Genomic DNA, 17465 nt, shown 5'->3' with positions numbered 1-17465 from the left:
AAAAGCTTCTGCAGAGGAAAAAACGCTTCTTTTTAGTGGTGTTCTGTCATAAGAGGTACAACCTACCTACATATCAGTTTGAAAATAATAAATTAACACGGTGCAAAATTTGAATTTCTTTCAAAAAAATTTTATTGATCGAATATTTTTCTGGTTGTTTTCATGTCTGTCGCGATAGAAAATACAGGTAATGCTATGAGCTAAGCATAAAAATAGTGTGCAGTGCATGACATGTATCTGTTGTTCGTTTCTTTCTATTTAAGATATCGCCAGTCAAACAAGCAGTAAAATACTAGGCCTCCTCAAAGTTCAAACTGGAGGAGGTCAACATTTTTTATTGGTGAGAGCCAAATTTTTGCAATTAAAATTGGAATGGCAATTGGTATGCCTTAGAATCCCGGAAACATCCAGCTGCCAACATATTTGTCATCTTCTTCAGTAACAGACTGTGGCCTTTTGAATTTTCTGCAACTCGCTCCCACACCAAACAATATCTGGAAAGATAAGAAAACACACTAGTAAGAAAAAGGTCGACAGGTAATTGACTGTAAAAAATATCAACACGTATCGAGACAAAAAAAAAATCCCCCAAAGATAAAAAGAACACCATTAAAGAATCAAAGTTGTGAGAGAATCACCAAAAAAAAAAAACGCGCTGGCGCGCATCAAAAGTCATGCATCTATAAAAGAATTTTAAAATTTTAAAAGAAAAATTAAATATTAAAACAAAAAAAAAAAAAGGAAAGAAACAAAAGAAATTAAAAATGATTAACCTTAAATCTATTATTAATTTATAATCTATTATTATTATTAACCTATAATTTATTTGTGTTGTTTGTAGTTTTGTGTTATCCTATAAGTTTGAATTGTGTAAGGATAATTAACGCCGCGTTTCACAAAGATAGATGTGAGTGTAGGGTTACCCTTATGCGTATGAAAAGTTTGAATTTATAAAGAAAAACGAATTTTATTTGGACTGGTAGTGAAAGTTCAGCACACGTACTTAAGAGAGCTCTTTTAGGGATGTTTAATTTGGTCTAATAAAAACGGCTATTTGCCTTAATTCTTGATTTAGCTTTATACGTACAAAGGAGATAATCTGAGTAGTGACTCACAGCATAATAAAAAAATCGGTGTTAGTATTCCATATCTATGTTGTTCCAGACATTGTTAATTCTTAGGATTAAGTGATGACACTTGTTAATAAATTATGTTTTTATGTTTGATTGATTATATAGAAATGATGTGCTAGTTTTGTTCTACAGGGAGGGAAATAGGGAGGTAGGTTGATATAAGGTGAGTGTGTGTGGTAAATGGGGCCCTTAAAATAATGATGGATGGAGCCAAGGGTCAAGGTTGGGTGGGCAGAGTGGGGGAACAAACCCAGCAAGTTCCCTGGTCACATGTGTGTGTAGTGTTTGTGTTGTATTTGTGTATGTTTCTTTTGATAGATCCCCCCTTTTAATTGTGCATCCCGTGTGCTTGGTGGTAGGGTTGGAACCGACCCTGGGAAGAGTTGGAAGAGCTATGCAGGCCACCACCAGAGCAGGTTTAGAGGCGGTATGTAACAGAACATTAAAAACAATTTTATTGTGGAAATAACATAGTCTAATTGTATTGTTTTATGGAGAACAAATTTGTAAAGTGGAAAAATACTTTTTTGTTTCTTTTTCTTTTTTATTTTTAATAAAATACAACGTGTTTGCTTCCTTTGTTGGCGGACAAATTGTTGTTTTGGCAAGTCAGCTGATTGCTTGCTGGTTTTTGCTGGGAAGGTGTCTGTTTACTTTTATAATTTTCTAGCAAAAGAGAATAAAAACCCCTTACTCTCTGAGAAAGTTCTTGCTGGACAATTCTTGCTGGGAAAGTAACCAGACAGACTTATTGTTTGGCACAGGTATCGGCACCAACACAAGCGCATTGTTTGTGGTCTCACGCATACGACTCTCTCTCGCTCTCTTCACAAACAGCATGTGCGTTAATGCATTGCTAAAATTAAAAATCATTGAAACAAGCGACAGCAGAACTTGCTTCTTTGACTTCTGGATGAAGACTGAATGGTGGTTGTTCTGCTGTTATTCTCATCAAGGGCACGTGTGCCCCTTTTTGCCGGACGATGCACCACACACACATACACAGTTTGTTTATATTGTTTTGAAGTTTTACAGCGTGTTTTTGTAAAAATGCTTGCCTGTCACACGAACCTTCGTACTAAAACGTATACGTTTAAAATTTGGTTCTTGTAAAATTTTACGAACCATTAGTTTTTATCTAAAAGCTTTCGTCTATTTCATAAAAGCTTTTATATTTCAGGGTTTCCATGATACTTATTTAGCGAATTTTGCATAGGCATCTTCACGTAAAATGTGTTACTTGATGGCAACTCCGATAAACAGATGACAAACAAAAAATAAGAAAAAAATGTAATCAAATTTGTACAAAAATAATTGTGATAATATGAAGAAACGGATGTACATATACGCGTGTGCTTCTATGGAAATAAATAAAATTGCATTCCCTTCCAGTTTTCGTGTGTTTTGTGTCATTTATTACTCAAATTATTTAATTTTACGTTTTATTTTTGACGTATTCGTTCGTCTGATTTTGTTACGAAAACCAAAATAATTACGAAAATAAAAAGCTTTCATTTGTTTTTCACACGAATACAAACGTCAACCGCTATGAAAACCAAATTGTGTCTTCGTTCATGAAATCGACGAACGAATGGAGAAAACTTTTTACAAAACACGCTGTTAGGCATACTCGAATGAAAAAATTAATTGACATAAAGCTTTGGCTAACCTTTCTTATTAACTGCGTGTTTTTGTAAAAAGTTTTTGCCCATTTCGTTCGTCGATTTCATGAACGAAGACACAATTTGGTTTTCATAGCGTTTGACGTATGTATTCGTGTGACAAACAAAATAAAAGCTTTTTATTTTCGTAATTTTTTTGGTTTTCGTAACAAAATCAGACGAACGAATACGTCAAAAATAAACGAATGGAAAAGACCCATCGTTTTGAATGAAAATTAAATAATTTCAGTAATAAATGGCACAAAACACACGAAAACTGGAAGGGAATGCAATTTTATTTATTTTCCATAGAAGCACACGCGTATATGTACATCCGTTTCTTCATATTATCACAATTATTTTTGGACAAATTTGATTACATTTTTTTCTTATTTTTTGTTTGTCATCTGTTTATCGGGGTTGCCATCATTTAACACATTTTACGTGCAGATGCCTATGCAAAATTCACAAAAAAAGTATCATGGAAACCCTGAAATATAAAAGCTTTTATGAAATAGACGAAAGCTTTCAGATAAAAACGAATGGTTAGTAAAATTTTACAAGAACCAAATTTTGAACGTATACGTTTTAGTACGAACGGTTCGTGTGACAGGCAAGCATTTTTTACAAAAACACCCTGTAAACCATGGGTTCTTGTAAAATTTTACGAACCATTCGTTTTTATCTGAAAGCTTTCGTCTATTTCATAAAAGCTTTTATATTTCAGGGTTTCCATGATACTTATTTTGTGAATTTTGCATAGGCATCTGCACGTAAAATGTGTTACTTAATGGGAACCCCGATAAACAGATGAAAAACAAAAAATAAGAAAAAAATGCAATCAAATTTGTCCAAAAATAATTGTGATAATATGAAGAAACGGATGTACATATACGCGTGTGCTTCTATGGAAATAAATAAAATTGCATTCCCTTCCAGTTTTCGTGTGTTTTGTGCCATTTATTACTCAAATTATTTAATTTTCATTCAAAACGATGGGTCTTTTCCATTCGTTTATTTTTGACGTATTCGTTCGTCTGATTTTGTTACGAAAACCAAAAAAATTACGAAAATAAAAAGCTTTCATTTGTTTGTCACACGAATACAAACGTCAACCGATATGAAAACCAAATTGTGTCTTCGTTCATGAAATCGACGAACGAATGGGCAAAAACATTTTACAAAAACACGCTGTAAGTAGAAAATACTCACTCTCACATTTTTTGAGTGAAAAAAGTGTAAACAGAAAATGGCAACGCCGATAAAAATTTATTAATCGACTTTGTTACTGTTGCTTTGAGTTCATTTCGCGAAAATAAAAAACAGTTTTCAGTTGTGTGAGGGCAAACAATACATTTGGTTTTACGGTATTTTCTTTCGTTTGCTTTTGTCGGTCGTCGAATAATAAGAGAAAACGACAGTACGACGGACGGCGCGCGGTATGCAGAAGTAATGCAAACAACAACCTCTCAAATTACACCAAATTAGGATATATAAAATTCTCAAGTGTCATCCCATATTATCCTTTTGGCTAAAGGACGAAGAAAATAAACGCATTGCAGAAAACAAAAATAATAAACCACAAATTATGCAAATTCATAAAATGTCTTTAACAACAAGAAATGAAAAAACACATTCAAAATGTCAGCACAACAGTTGTAGTTGTTGTCGTCCAACGAAAATTGCATATTCTTTCTTGTTATTTTTGGTAATATTCGATATAATTGGGACCTCATCGTCTTTTTCGGACTTCAGCAATATGCCCACCACCTCAACAGCCCAACAACAAGAAGAGGAGGGGGCTATGTTTTCCATTGACGATGAATTTTCGCACAAAGAATCAACAGCTGGCACTGGTACGACAAATCTAAAAGGAAAAATAGTTTTTTCTCATGTGGTAAGTTTGTGCATAAACAATGGCGTGCGTTTAGGAATATTTTTGTAATGGTTTTTATTTTTCTTTTAATTTTTAATCTATTTCTTCAAAAGATCTTCCGCCACGGTGACCGCACACCCATAGAACCATATCCCACAGATCCTTGGCGTAAACCGGAATTTTGGCCCACTGGCTGGGGTCAATTGACCAATGTAAGTTTTGTTTACTTTTATTTTTGTTTTATTTCCCTCAATTTGTTTCATGTGATGAGGGTAATAACCTCTGAATAAGCTAATTTTTTAAATGTCAACGCAGCCCTCGCAACCTCATTTCCTAAAGAAAAAATCCATTGATTCTAGTTAATAATTAAACAACGAAACTTGTTTTTGGTTGCTATTTAGCAATGCAATTGGTGTGAGCCCATCAGACGAGACGAGACAAGTATGATATCGAAAACATACATTCATACGTGTGTTTTTGGGTCGACCTTCAAAATAACAATGAAATGTGTGATATGTTTTTTTGAATCGAAAGTTACATTCTTTTTGTTAGTGGGTGAAATCTTGGCGGCTTTTGATTTCCAATCGTGTCGTTCATGTAATATTATTTTCGTATTTGTCTTAAATGGTTTAAAAATCGACTTCATTTATCATGTAACACACTTACCTATGTGGATGCTTAGTAACTCTTCTTCAGCTGTGACTCTCGGATTGGTTAGTCACTTCTTTTTATATTATTGCTTCATCTTATATTTATATTTGAATGTTAAAAGTGATTATAATGATAAGGAATTCAAAAAATTTGCATTAATCTTCAAATTTAAGTAGAAAAAAGGAAGTCTTAAATTCCCAACCAAAGACAGGCCTTAAACTGGACTTAAGCTGAAGCTCTAAGCTAAACTCTGTTTTGGATCTTTTACACAATTTCCACATTTACTATTAGAAGATAGAATGTTTTAAAGCACAAATGTATTGAAACTGAATTAATGTACCGAAATAGTCCATCTTGGAACTGGATCAATATTTGGCAGTCATTCCTCTCGATAGTTATCGTGTTAAGCACCCATTTTAGTTGGTTACCGTAGGCTTTGTTTATACCCTCCACTATAGTATGGAGGGTATAGTAAGTTTGTTTTTCTGTTTGTAACACATCGAAATAAATATTTGCTACCATATAAAGTATATACATACATATATTCTTGATCAGTATAAATTTCTAAGACGGCGAGATCGTCTGTAGTAATCACTACTCTAGCATCCGCAATAATTAAGAACGGTAAAATTTTGCACCCGAGTGTTTTATTCATAGGCAGGTCAAGTTCAAAGATGGGTTATATGTCCACGTTTTGGTATAGCCCTCATATAACGGTACCTCCCGATTTAAAGTATTTTGAGGCTTTTAGCTAAAATTGATTAAATTTGCGAAATTTGAAATTTGATTTTCCCAATGACCAAAAAACGTCTCCATTGAAAATTACCAAATAGGTCAACGTTTCGGTATATCTCCCGTATAACGGTTTCTCCCGATTTAAGGCATTTTCGAGATTTTAGCTACATTTTGGCTCCAATTTGGCACTTGGAGTTTCAAAAATCTTCTGCAACAAAAATGGAAGAGAGGTAAATCGTAAACATAGGTCCATGTTTTGGTATAGCCCCAATATGACGGTATCCCTGATTGTCGGTATTTTAAGCGAAAGTTATGAATTTTTATGGTCAAGTGCCTATGTATAAATTGAAATTGAATCTCCCAGCTGCCGAAAAAATCTGAAATTTTTACCACAGGTAGATCTTTCCGTTTTGATTAGAACCCAGGCCGTCTATTTAGATACTAATTGTATCGTATATGACAATGTATTCCGTAAACTATATAATGGTATCCATATTATCATTATCCGTTCAAATTCGTGTCCCCTAACTACTGATTTGTGAAAAATTTTGGAATTTTGTGTGAGCGGTACCCGAAGGAGATTTGTTTTTCTTTATTTGTTCATAGTATGTTGCTTTTTTGAGGGATAGGTTACTAGCCCCCGTGTTGCAATGGTATGCCCGCCTTGCACGCTAAAGGTCGTGGGTTCGATTTCCAGGCCAGGCAAAATACCCCTCAATGGTGTTGGCGGCATTTCCTGAGTATTTCAGCCATTTAAAACTTCTCTACAAGTGGTGTCTTAAGACACGCCGTTCGGACTCGTTGATAAACAGTAGGTCCCATATCATTGAGCTAATATGAATCGGGGTGCACTCATTGATATGAGGGAAGTCTCCATTGTGCCATATGGGATGTTTTTGGAACAAGTAGTATTATATTGTAGGTTAATAGCCCAACGCCCAAGCAACAATGAAATAGAAAAGCGCGGTATTCCAAATTGGAAAATTAAAGGAACAAATAGAGAGGAATGGAAATCTTTTCTTAGTTGGAATTATAGGACAAATGTTATGTAGAGAGCCAACTAAGTAAGTATCCGAAGAAGTGAACTGATATTGTTGTTCAAACCTAATCGACGTCTGCAAGAAATATTACCAAAGTTTAGACCAAGCCAGAAAATGTTTAACTTTTGGGGGAGGAGATACCTGAAGGGTTGGAACGATATAAACCATCTTCTAGTTAGATGAACCAAATCGGTTGAGAGACAGGCAGGTCCAAATCGACTCAATCTAAAACAGATTTCATAAAAAAAACATACTTGGGGTCTAAATTCATTATATCGATGAGGCACATTTTTGATCGTAACGTAAGCCTAAAGGCTTAAGTTATAAATATTTTTAGGAAGCCATAATTCCCCGGAAGTCATAATTCCCCGGCAGTAAGCGGGCTATATATAAAAAACATTAATTATAACGAAATTTTTTTAGCGTAACCGTGATTTGCTCAGGTCGATCCGAATTAATTCCAAACATACAACCTGCTCCCTGTTGCTCTTCCTCTGCAACGGATGGTAAGTGATCTCCGTTAACTGTATCCATACTTTAGGCTCCTGTAGGCTCCGACTGCATCAGTATGAATACCAATCAAATCTACTTGATATGTCTGTTGATCTTAGGTCTGCAATCAGTCAAGTTTGTAAATTCTTCACTTACCACATACCGACCTATCCCGTTGTATGTGATTAATAGGGGTTTCTTATACAGGTTTAAAGTGAATATTGGTGTCCTATAAATCTCGAATAAATGTTACATTGCCATGAGAACGAAGAATTTCCCCTTGTCTCTTCTCGAATGGCCGGTGTATTCAGCCTTATTCTCAATCACTCAATCCTTTAAGTTGAAACGGCAGAGAGAAAAACTTACAGGGAGTTTACTTACATTCAGAATAGGGCTGATTACACTGTGCAACATTTTTAAGGTAATCTTGTGCAAACAATTTGAGCTGAGGATTTTTTGAAAGTACAGACCCAAATGACAAAAACCCTAGTTATATTTTGTTGTGTCAGATCCAGCTTGGATTTTATGGCACCATCTAAACAAACTCTAAAGCAAATTTGTAGATAAGGGCAAAAATGAAATATTTGGAGGAATAATGAACTCGAAAAACTACATTTACTGCCTCAAATTTTATAAAATATCGAAAATGTCCAAAATTTGTATACATTTCGCATCATATCTCCAAACCCGTTAATTATTTCTTAATTTTTTCTTTTGGAATGGAATGTAATAACCAATTCTTCAGAACATGCCATTGTTGTAAAATGTACATTTTACATTTTCAGTGTTGCATAGTGTTATCGTAATTTATACATTGGTTGTTTTAATGGGAGTTTTCGTCGCCTTATATATCCGGCACCGTTCATTTATTTATTTTCATTATTTATATTAGGTCCAACATAACACCAATCTTATTTATTATTTTTATCATTGAACTAATATTTATAAATGTGAAATGGATTCGTCTCGTGCACATTTGCAATATCCAGATAAGATGTGTAAACATATGCACTTTTTAAAAATGCCTCGTTCGGCTAATCGCCGCAAAAAAAACATAAATACATGTATGTAAATAATTTCCTAACAATCGCTAAATGAAAGTGAGGGCATACATACATTATAGTTGCCAACTAATCACAAATATTATTAATTTTAAATAATTAATAAACACTTAACAAATAGTTGATAAGAATTCCGAGATAGATGACTGGGGAATTAATCGTACATTATTTGGGATGTTTGTAAAAATGAAATATTTACACTGTTGTCGGGCTTGGCACAAGTTCTACTATATCAACAAATTACATTATTTGTACTGTGTTGTTGTTAGAATTTAATATTTGCATTCTGTAAAAAAACCAAACAGTTGAGTTGTGTTATCTATATTAACTTCCGCGAGACAAAAACAATTTACAATAACTACCTATTTAAAGATAGTCACAAAAAATAGTTATGACAAAAGGCAGTTATTTTCAGTGTTATTCGCTTAGGTACTCCTATACAGACGTAAACGCGATTTTACATTTTCTTTAATTTGGACACCATGCTTTGTTATAGCACCCATCACTTGATATCATCGGAATACGTGGGCCTTTATGTTAGGACATAATTATTCATTTGTTCATCAAACGGATAATTGACATTTTGTGGGCACCTTATAGCTGTAACTCGATACTTGTAACTAGACAGTGGAATCCTATGCAAATGCGTGTATGGGTAGGATGGTCGTAGAGAAAATCTGATTAGACAGAAACTCGTTTTATCACAAAATAAAACGAATTAGGCCCAGAAATTTTTGCATATCGTGCATATTTTGACATATTTTTATATTTGTGCATAAAATGAGCATATGCAAAACCATAAGTAAAAATATATACAAGAATTTGTGGTCTAAAACTCCCACCGAAATGGCTGAAATGTTGTATTAACCCAGATATGCCCAGCGTCCTATATATAGGACACACAAAATTCTTGCTAATTTGATATGTTATGCTTATCAAAGTACCGTTTATTTTGGTGATATACTCAGTACACATCTGTAGCTCTTGGGATATTATGTGATTCCATTATTTTGAGCTACTATTTTTGAGTTTTGAGGTCTAGTTCATCGAAGTTGCCACCTATCGCTTAGTTTTTACAATGATTTGCGTTATGACCGATTAATTATTGGGAAGTTTTATAATGAAAACATACACGATGTGGAGCCTACTACGAAAAAACGTTAACTAGATGCCGAAAAGGTGTCTTTGGACTATATGTCAAATGTTTTGTGTCCCATAACTCCCAGTTATAAGATAAAACCCTGTGTCCAAAAGTGGCCTCAAAAACCACTTTTTTCAAAAAATTTTTAAAAAACATATAAACATACTGTTATTATTTCACATTTGCTTCTAAAATAATATAAAAATACTTCTAAAATGATCACGATCAAGCTATGGGCATATCTGGGTTAAGTCTTTGTTAGGGGTATGAAACTTTACACCTGAAATTTGTCCGCATGGGTCCACGTCTTCATATAGCCCCCATAAAACGGTACCTCCCGATTTCCTATATTTTGAAGGTTGTGGCCTCAACATTACACTTAAATGGCTGACATTTTGTATAAAGTCTTCGTTGGGAGTATAAAACTTTCCACCTGAAATTTGTCAGTATAGATCCACGTCTTCATATATCCCCCATAGAACGGTACCTCCCGATTTTCGGTAATTTGAAAGTTTTAGCCTCAATATCCTACCGAAATTACTGAAATTTGATATTAAGTCTTCGTTGGGGGTATGAAACTTTTCACCTGAAATTTCTCGGTATATATTAACGTCTTCATATAGCCCCCATAGAACGATACCTCCGGATTTCTGGTATTTTGAAGGTTGTGGATTCAATATTTTCCGAAATGGCTGAAATATGGTATTAAGTCTTCCTTGGGAGTATAAAACTTTCCACCTAAAATTTCTCGATATAAGTCCACGTCATCATATAGCCCCCATAGAACGGTACCTCCGAATTTCTGGTATTTTGAAGGTTGTGGCTCCAATATCCCTCCGAAAAGGTTGAAATTTGGTATTAAGTCTTCCTTGGATGTATAAAACTTTCCACCAGAAATTTGTCGGTATAAGTCCACGTCTTCACGCCCCCATAGTACGGCACCTCCCGATTTCCGATTTTGAAGGTTGTGGCCTCAATATCCCGCCAAAATGACTGAAATTTGGTATTAAGTCTTCCTTGGGGGTAAACAACTTTCCACCTAAAATTTGTCGGTTTATGTTCAGGCCTTCATATAGCCCCCATAGAACGATAACTCCCGATTTTCGGTATTTTGAAGGTTGAGGCTGTGGTTATACATTTCTCTATTTTATTGACTTGTCTGAAAATAATTTTAAACAGAAGAATTGTACATACAAATATTTGTGTACCTATTATTAAAATATTTGTTGCATAAGAAAATATGTAAAATGCATACATTTTGCATATGCAAAAATTTATGCATTTTGTAGGACACTCATGTTCCAATCATCGAGCATTCGTTCCTCTTGCCAGATAGCGCTAGCTGTTTCACATCCCTTATTAGGGATGCGTTTACATTCAGAATAAGGCGGTACATAATTTGGTTCCCCATGATGTTATGGTTACCTTTTTGCGCACAAATATCCTAAAGCATTATCACAAAAAGCTGCGAAAGCAAACAAAAATATCACAATCAAAATTCTTATTTCTTTTAATAAATTCTTCTTATCAATTGTTAGATAAATAACAAAACAAAAATGATACCGTTAAAGGAATTGAACAACTCTACTGTGTCTTTCTTGGGAACACTTGATATGGGTTAATACCCTTTATATATTACTTCACATTTTGCAAGAATCATAGATGTATGTGAATGTTTGTGTGTGCTTTTGGTAGTACAATGAATAAACAAACGCACATACCTACTAGCAAAAACAAATTGTATAAAAAAGTGCTGTTCAAATAGATTGTTGTTTAATTGAAACTTGTTTCTTTTAATGAGCAATTTGCTGTGAGGGGTGTCGGAAGAGAAATCTTTGACTAAAACAGAAAATAAGCTAAAATTAAAAAATAATGGAAGCAAAGTAAAAGAAGTAAGCTCATAAATGTTTTTAAAATATTTGAACAATTTTACTTCAGTTGCGATTTAAAACGCCCGAGATTGGTATTTTCTTTGCAAGAATATCAGTCCCCGAGTTATTTTTGGTGTACACCAGCCCAATTCCACATTTACAACAAAAATAGAATTAAGTTGGCCGACTTTACAAACAAAAAACCAGTAAAGAAAGGATCAAAGTCGGGCGGGGCCGACTATATGATACCCTACACCACTGTGAATATGTAAAATATAAATCGGAGCTATATCCAGATCTAAACCGATTTTGATATAATTTGGCACATTTATTTCCAGACCGAATTCAGTCACACATTCCAAATATCATTGAAATCCGACTTATATAGCGTGTTTGGAGCAGCAAATACGCGAAATCGGCCGAAAATATATATGGGTGCTATATCCAAATGTGAACCGATTTCGATATAATTTGGCACATTTATTTCTAGACTGAATTCAGTCACACATTCCAAATTTCATCGAAATCGAGTGTTTGGTACAGAAAATACGTGAAATCGGCCGAAAATATATATGGGAGCTATATCCAAATCTGAACCGATTTCTATATAATTTGGCACACTTATTTCTATACCAAATTCAGTCAAACATTCCAAATTTCATTAAAATCGGACGTATATAGCGTGATTGGTACATCGCATACGTGAAATCGGGCGAACATATATATGGGAGCTATATCCAAATCTGAACCGATTTCGATATAATTTGGCACATTTATTTTTAGACCAAATTCAGTCACACATTCCAAATTTCATCGAAATCGGACATATATAGCGTGTGTGTTACAGAAAATACGTGAAATCGGCCGAAAATATATATGGGGGCTATACCAAAACTTGGACCGATATAGCCCATCTTCGAACTTGATCTTCCGACGGCTAAAAAAATGGTATTCCCCAATTTTCAGCGAAATCGGTCAACAAATGCGACCTGTATGTTGCGAACGGACGGACGGACGGACGGACGGACATGCATAAATCGACTCAGAAAGTGATTCTATGTATATCCCTAGAAGGAACTATGGGTCTATCTCGCTTCCTTTTGTATGTTACATACAAATGCACTAACACATAATACCCCTTACCACATAGTGGTGTAGGGTATAATTATAATGTTTATGATTATCTGTTTTGCACTCTGTATTTTTTTCTTTTAATATTTGGTAGCTTACAACAACTAACTTAAACCAATCAAAAAAGCGAAAAAAAAACAAACGTTTGAAGACTAAAAAGCCACCGTAAATCATGTTTTGTTTCAATCCAGTTTGTTAACATTCGCCAAACACACTTAAAACAACTGCTCCGGTTTTTTGCCACACATGCAGAATATTAATTATAAAATTGGGGATCTATGTTTTGTTTTTGTATTCGATAATATTTAATAGCGAATTGCTTATGAATTTTGAACATGGCATTAGTCATTTGATTGGGAGTAGTGAATTATAAAATAGAGAAAAACGAAATATAAAAATTCATACTATGTACTAATTTAAGGGACTGATATGGAACGTATGTTCCGTAGGGTAGAATTATAATAGGCTTCCAAACCCGTTCATGCTGGAATATCTTTTTCACATAAAGTTAGCAAAAAGCGAACTAATTGTAGTCCTATAACCAAAAGTTGTACGCGTTGACAGTTCCACATTTGGCTGCTAGATATAACACCTCTGCTCTACTAGACGTACATATTTTTTCATATATTTTCTTCATATTGTTCCAGCTGAAGTCAAAGTCATATTATTTATTGTTTCATTGCTCTCAAGCTGTGTTCCACATCCATGCTTTTTAAAGTCTAATAATATCTGGTTGTAAATTAAATAATCTATTTGAACTTTTAAAATTAAATCTCGAGTTCAAACATTAATATTTTGATTATTATTCAATAAGCGAAAAAAAAACAACTTTGCCCCCAAACGGCTGGGGTAACGTCATTTGATTCTGTTTTCCTCACGTGACTGAGAATGATTTGAGATAATGAGTTTATTAACACAAGCAGCTATCATCATTATTAAATTAATGCTTGATTGAATGCAGTCTCTATCATCTGTCCCTCGTCATTCATGCAATAAACTTTCAGCAATTGGTGCTGCAGTGCTGCACGATGACCATTTACTACAACCAATGGGGCATACTTGGTGGCTTGCAAATAATGATAACGAGTGCAGCGTAAATGCCATAATGCGTAAATATTGAAAAACCACAAACTAACATTAGCAGGGAAGTTGTTTTGATTATTTTTATTGCTTTTCTTTATTCTATCTATAAATAAATAATTGTTGCTATTCTTGTGTATGTCATAAGCACAAAGTCTCACTTCATTTTGCATTGATTTCCTATTGTTAAACAAAGGCAAATTCAGGACTTCATAGAAGATGATAATAATTCAAGCGGCATTGAAGAAATTGTTCGCCCACATATTTTGTCTTTGTTTTTTATTTTTGTTAATTCACAAATGATTTCAAGTAGAAAATATATAAAAATAAAGTTGTTGCAACGTAAATGAATTTACCAATAAATAAGCACCATAGAAAATAACTTGATAAGCGAAATGAATGATGAAATCAAGAGGGGAACGCACATACAATTGACTCTCGATATATTGCTTGGAATTAGCTATTGTCCAATGGTAACATACATATTTACGTTAAAAAATCGGAATCCTGGAATTTATCAGCCTTATTCTGAACATAAATTTCCCGTAAGTTTTGTCTTGGCGAATTTGTTGCGAATGCCGTCAATAGATACTTAGAAGAGTATCTTCCAGTGATCCGAAAAGGACTGCAAAATTGAGGGTTGTTTATGAGGGTTATATCAGTAACCTCCTCCTTGGTTCTATTTTGAAAAGTGCTATCATTACCCCTGTTACATATTTTAAGAATATGCCTTATGCCGTTTCAAATTAAAAGATAGAGTAGTTTAAATTCCACGAATTCAACGTATGACTGGCGACCATACAAATAGTTGATGGCCCAGCGTTTCAGACAGGGCCGGAGGGTAGTATCCTCAATATCCTCGAATATCCTAGCATGGCTGACCGTATCAAACGCTTTGGTCACATCTAATGCTACCATCACTGTTTTGTGGCATGGTTGAGTCCTCGGCCATTATAGGTGGAAATGGCTTGCAGTGCTGAAGTGGTACAATGCTGCTTTCTGACCCCGTGTTGATGATCCGCAAATGGTTAACAAGCACTGACACTGGGGAGTAGAGTTGTGCAAATTGAACTATATTGAACTACCTAGTTCACTATCTAGTTCAATGGACACCGGTCGTTTCTTTGAACAAAATGCGTATACTCATTATTTCACGTTAGTTTGTGTGATGTTACTCATACGTTTTTGAACTAGGTCGTTCAATTGCCCAACTCTACTAGGGAGGAGTAACGCCTCGAGTATCTTTGTTAATGTTGCAGCACTTCAGATGTTCTAGACACTTTTTCTGCTTGTGTTGTGGGAAGTTCTTTGAAGCCTTGGTTAGTAAACTCCCTGAAACCTTGACAATTAGCTTTCCCATCGTTAATGAAAATACGGAGTTCAGAGGTTATGAAGTCGGGTGGATCGAGATGAGGATGGGGAGATGATCCGACCCAAGGGAAATGACGGGTTGCCAAGTCAAGAGCTATATATTTGCTCATTTGATGGACAACCGATGTCTGATGTAGGCGAATAACGCGGGGCACAGCTAATAATCGGCGGGATATACGCATTCAGCAGTTCTAACTCGGCGTTTCTACACCACCCCGCTACGCTCATACACCCCAAGTATGGGTCCCTAGAGTCTAGCTCAGGTGAGATAGGTCTATGCTGGATAGACTGGTGCAGTAGGAAATTGAAGAAATAGAGAGAAAACTCTCGAGAAATTTACGTTCACAATCAACACATATATTGTGAAGTTTATTAGCTGCCTTCTACTGACCCCTCTATATTTACTATGTATATTCCCTAATTTCTAAGATAGGTTTAGATTTACTCAGTTGTAGTCGGTCAGTAGAGCAATTTTGTATTTTTTGTTATTACCGACAAAGTTGGAAAAATTAAACACAATGTTAAAAAAATAATTAAAACCAAATTAGCAAAACTGTATCATCGGCACGTGTTAGTGATTGCTTTATTTTGATCGCTAATTTACTGACAAATTTCTTAAATTATTATAAGCAAATACAATTTTGTTGTTACCGATGTTTGTTACAAGTGTCTGCTGAAATTTTAATGCATAACAATAAATATCTAATTACCAATAACCACAGCAGCACACAACAGCAATGCGTCATTAAGTAGTTTACCCTTTCAAAATAAATTCGTTAAATGATACACACATATATTTTATATACAAGTGCCAGAGACACTTATTTATAATTGCCAATAGATTTTGTGGTTTACTTTCTTTGTTCAAGTGTTTGCAATTTCTAAAACAAAGCAGTCTATTGCTGTTTCCATTTTGTCACATTTTTATAAAAAATATATGTAGTTGATTTCATAAATAATGATATGAAGTTATAGTTATTTATAATTACTGATATCATAGTTTGTGGATGTTGTTTAAGTTTGATTCAATATTGATCATCGTACAAAGTGTAGTACTACTGGGGGCGTCTGCGATAAGAAGTAGGTCCGATATCGTACTGAGGTCTGCCAAGACAAAAGTCTGTTCCTGTTTTATTTCAAAATTTTAAGAGGTATCGTTCCTCTATGCTGCTTCTGCAATCTGGAATATCATTGTTAGAGATAGCATCTCTCAATCTGTTTTCCCAACTGTGTTTATACCATACACTACACTGTGGTAAGGGGTATAATGTATTTGTGCCAATTAATGTAACATACCAAAGGAAACGAAATAGGCCCATGGTTCCTTTTAGGGATATACATAGAATCATTTTCTGAGCCGATTTACGCATGTCTGCCCATTTTTGTAAATAAAGTACAGGGCGCATTTAATATCCGATCAGTTTTTTTAGCCAAAGTACAACCTTATTTATTTTGGTAAGAATCGGTTCAGATTTGGATATAGCTTCCATACATATATATTTTTACTTGATTTTAGGTATTTGGGCACCAATCACTCCATTTGTGTCCAAGTTTGATTAAATTTGAAATGTGTGGCGTAATTTATAAACAAAAATTGCCAAGTTATAATGGAATTGGTTTAGATTTTGATATAGTTCCCAAATATATTTTCGCCCGATTTTAGGTATTTTTTGCCCAATCACTATGTATGTATGTCTAATTTCAATGAAGTTTTGAATGTGTGATGGTATTTGATCTAGCAATAAATTTGCCAAAATATATCGAAATCGGTCCAGATGTGGATACAGCTCTCATATACATATATTTTTGGACGTTTTCAAGGACAGATATTTTAAAGAAATTTTAAAAATGTGATCGAAATTGGTCTAGAAAAAATTTCGCCAAAATCATGGTGTATGTATGTATATGATACCCATATAGTAGACCCCGGCCGACCTTAATTCTTTGCTTAGTGGTTTTAGCTTCCTTTTTGCGTGAATTTTCACTAGGATAGTGTTTTCATTTTGCTAGGGTGTCTTCATTCATTATCACAACGTAATTTTTGCAACCCCATACGTTGGTCTAAGTTGATTAAACACAGTACAAATTGCAAAATAAATTTCTTAATTTTTTGTTGTTGTAACAGCTTGTGATATGTTTGTATGTTCGTTTTCCTGCTAAATATTTCTTTATCTTCAGGTCTATGAATGTGACTGCTTCGATTGGTTGTAACCACAAAGCTA

At 34.5% G+C, this 17465-nt stretch overlaps 1 protein-coding gene and 1 long non-coding RNA gene across 5 annotated transcripts in view; both read left to right on the top strand.

The window, feature by feature from the left end:
* The first annotated feature begins 48 nt into the window (after nt 1-48).
* Nucleotides 49-497, top strand: LOC141389552 (uncharacterized). The gene is made up of 2 exons (XR_012409110.1): nt 49-187; nt 264-497. It is a non-coding gene; the product is annotated as an uncharacterized lncRNA (long non-coding RNA).
* Nucleotides 498-4084: 3587 nt separating this feature from the next.
* Acph-1 (Acid phosphatase 1) overlaps nt 4085-17465 on the top strand; it is a 55187-nt gene continuing 41806 nt past the window's right edge. For 2 of the 4 annotated variants that reach the window (XM_073961190.1, XM_073961191.1), the window contains exons 1-2: nt 4085-4691; nt 4784-4882. In XM_073961190.1, the coding sequence (XP_073817291.1) occupies nt 4383-4691; nt 4784-4882 (408 nt within the window). In that variant the 5' untranslated portion in view covers nt 4085-4382. The remainder of the gene's footprint in view (nt 4692-4783; nt 4883-17465) is intronic. The other 2 variants (XM_073961192.1, XM_073961189.1) reach the window with 2 other exon arrangements.

This window comes from Musca autumnalis, unplaced genomic scaffold, assembly GCF_047663935.1.
Source record: "Musca autumnalis isolate F117 unplaced genomic scaffold, ASM4766393v1 scaffold_1, whole genome shotgun sequence".
In the NCBI taxonomy this organism is placed as follows: Eukaryota; Metazoa; Arthropoda; class Insecta; order Diptera; family Muscidae; genus Musca; species Musca autumnalis.
This window is presented reverse-complemented; position numbering and strand designations above follow the sequence as displayed.